At 53.3% G+C, this 1,788-nt stretch overlaps 1 protein-coding gene across 1 annotated transcript in view; it reads right to left on the bottom strand.

The window, feature by feature from the left end:
- Positions 1-1,239: 1,239 nt before the first annotated feature.
- Positions 1,240-1,788, bottom strand: part of FBXL2 (F-box and leucine-rich repeat protein 2) — a gene marked incomplete at its 5' end in the record, with an annotated part of 24,531 nt that continues 23,982 nt past the window's right edge. The window contains 2 exons of the mRNA XM_010140447.1: positions 1,240-1,347; positions 1,534-1,746. Of these exons, the coding sequence (XP_010138749.1) occupies positions 1,240-1,347; positions 1,534-1,746 (321 nt within the window). The remainder of the gene's footprint in view (positions 1,348-1,533; positions 1,747-1,788) is intronic.

The following is a 1,788-nucleotide window of genomic DNA, read 5'->3' as shown; positions in this document are numbered from 1 at the left end:
ATTTGGAGGTGGGGGGGAATTGCAGTATAGGTCAGGAACAGTTTCTCAAGCCAGTATTTCAGTTAGTTTTCAGTGACCGCACCGGCCCTGAACTCTTAAAACACGCACACACACAATCCATCGTACACAAAAGCTTTCTGAACTGCAGAGTAGTTCATCTAAGATAATGAATACAAACGGTTTTTCTAACCCTCTAGCACTGACAAACTAAGGATGAAAGCATGGCCTCAGGAGCTCATACAGAGATGCAGGTATTGTTGTTATTATTATCATTCAGAAGTTGACAGCTGCTTAAATAACCCAGATGTGAAGAGTCTGGCTTCCTATGTTTGAAAAACCACAGGTTTGGTGGGGTTCGACGCCTGCCTCCAGCTTCCTGTGCCCCAAAAATGGGAGGGAGGAACAGCTTTGGGGTGAGTTCCTCGCTCCGTGCCCATCCCCGGTTCCCGTACGAGCAGAGGAGGGCACCGAGGGCACAGGGAGGGGGGTGCAGTCAGCGCGGCGCATGGCTGCGGGGGCCAGTTCCCGCAGAGCACACGAGCTCTACCAGGGCGTTTCTTACCCCTTTTAAAGGCTGATCGATGGCACCGGGCGTAAAACGTGCTGCAGTGACGGGCAAGCTTTAGACTAACACACAGGTCAAGGGAACCGAGTTCAGACCCCCGGGAAGTATTTCTATTTCTACAGGTATCTTGAGGTACTACCTTACCTTTGACGTTACCTATTATGTCCCGTTACGTCATTAAATATGAAGCTGAATCATGAAGAAGTTGAAGCTGTGAGAGCTCACGACAACCGTACAGTTCTTGGTCAGCATCTGCTGAAGCTGCTCTGTCCCTCCCACGCCTGGTGTTGACTCTGCTGTCGTTTCGGGTCCTCGGTGCAACGCCCCGCGTCCCGCTGAGCAGCGCTTACAAATGCCAGTCACCCTCCCCGTGCCGCGGACTGGCACCAGGTCGCTGCCGTGCCGCCACGCCCGCACGTCGGATGCGGCTCTTCAGTTCTCACGCCAACAGAAGGAAGGAGTTACTAACACAAACCGAAGCATCACCAACTTACTCCACAGCTGCACGTTACGTTAAGGTTTTTACCTGGAAAAAAATGCTTTTCTCATCACAAAACTGGATGACCAAACACCACCATGAGGACTGTCAGGAACCGCCTCCTTCCACTGACTCGCAGTCCCGGTCTTCAACAACAACAACAACAACGAGGTTTCCGGCGTGGCTGCGCTCACTGTCAGAGGATAATACAGCATCTGCAGAGGCGCTGTCCGCTCCCTCCCACCGACGGAGGGGGAGTCACCGGAGCAAAGTAAGCGTGAACTTTCACGTGAGGTAGGTGAGCCTGTGGAAGGAAAGTCTGTGTTAGAACAGCGGCATTTAGCTCCTCACAGCCCCTGACAGAGCGATATTCAGGCTGTTTCCCCCGCTCCCTTGCCTGGCACATCCGCAGGGTTCCCACCACCTTGAGCCGTATCGAGGGCTCGGGTGTTCCCACCTTTCCCACCAGACCAAGGCACCAAACACGTACTCGGATGCGTTTGATTCCGGCACGCGTGACCTGCTGACAGTCATACAGCTCGATTCTCTCCAGGTTGTGGCAGTTCTCCAGGTGCTCCAGAGTCATGTCGGTGATGAGGAGACAGTTGTCCAGCTCCAGCACCTGCAACCTCTCGTGACCACAGGGACTGCTGCTCAGATGAAGAATCCCGTTATCGGTGATCAGTTCACAGTGAGACAAGCTCTGAAACAGAGACCCAAACGGTTCAGAAGTTCTGACAAGAAC

This window comes from Buceros rhinoceros, unplaced genomic scaffold (genome assembly GCF_000710305.1).
Source record: "Buceros rhinoceros silvestris isolate BGI_N320 unplaced genomic scaffold, ASM71030v1 scaffold32927, whole genome shotgun sequence".
NCBI lineage: Eukaryota > Metazoa > Chordata > Aves > Bucerotiformes > Bucerotidae > Buceros > Buceros rhinoceros.
Note: the sequence above shows the minus strand (reverse complement) of the source record. Positions and strands in the feature narration are given on the sequence as shown.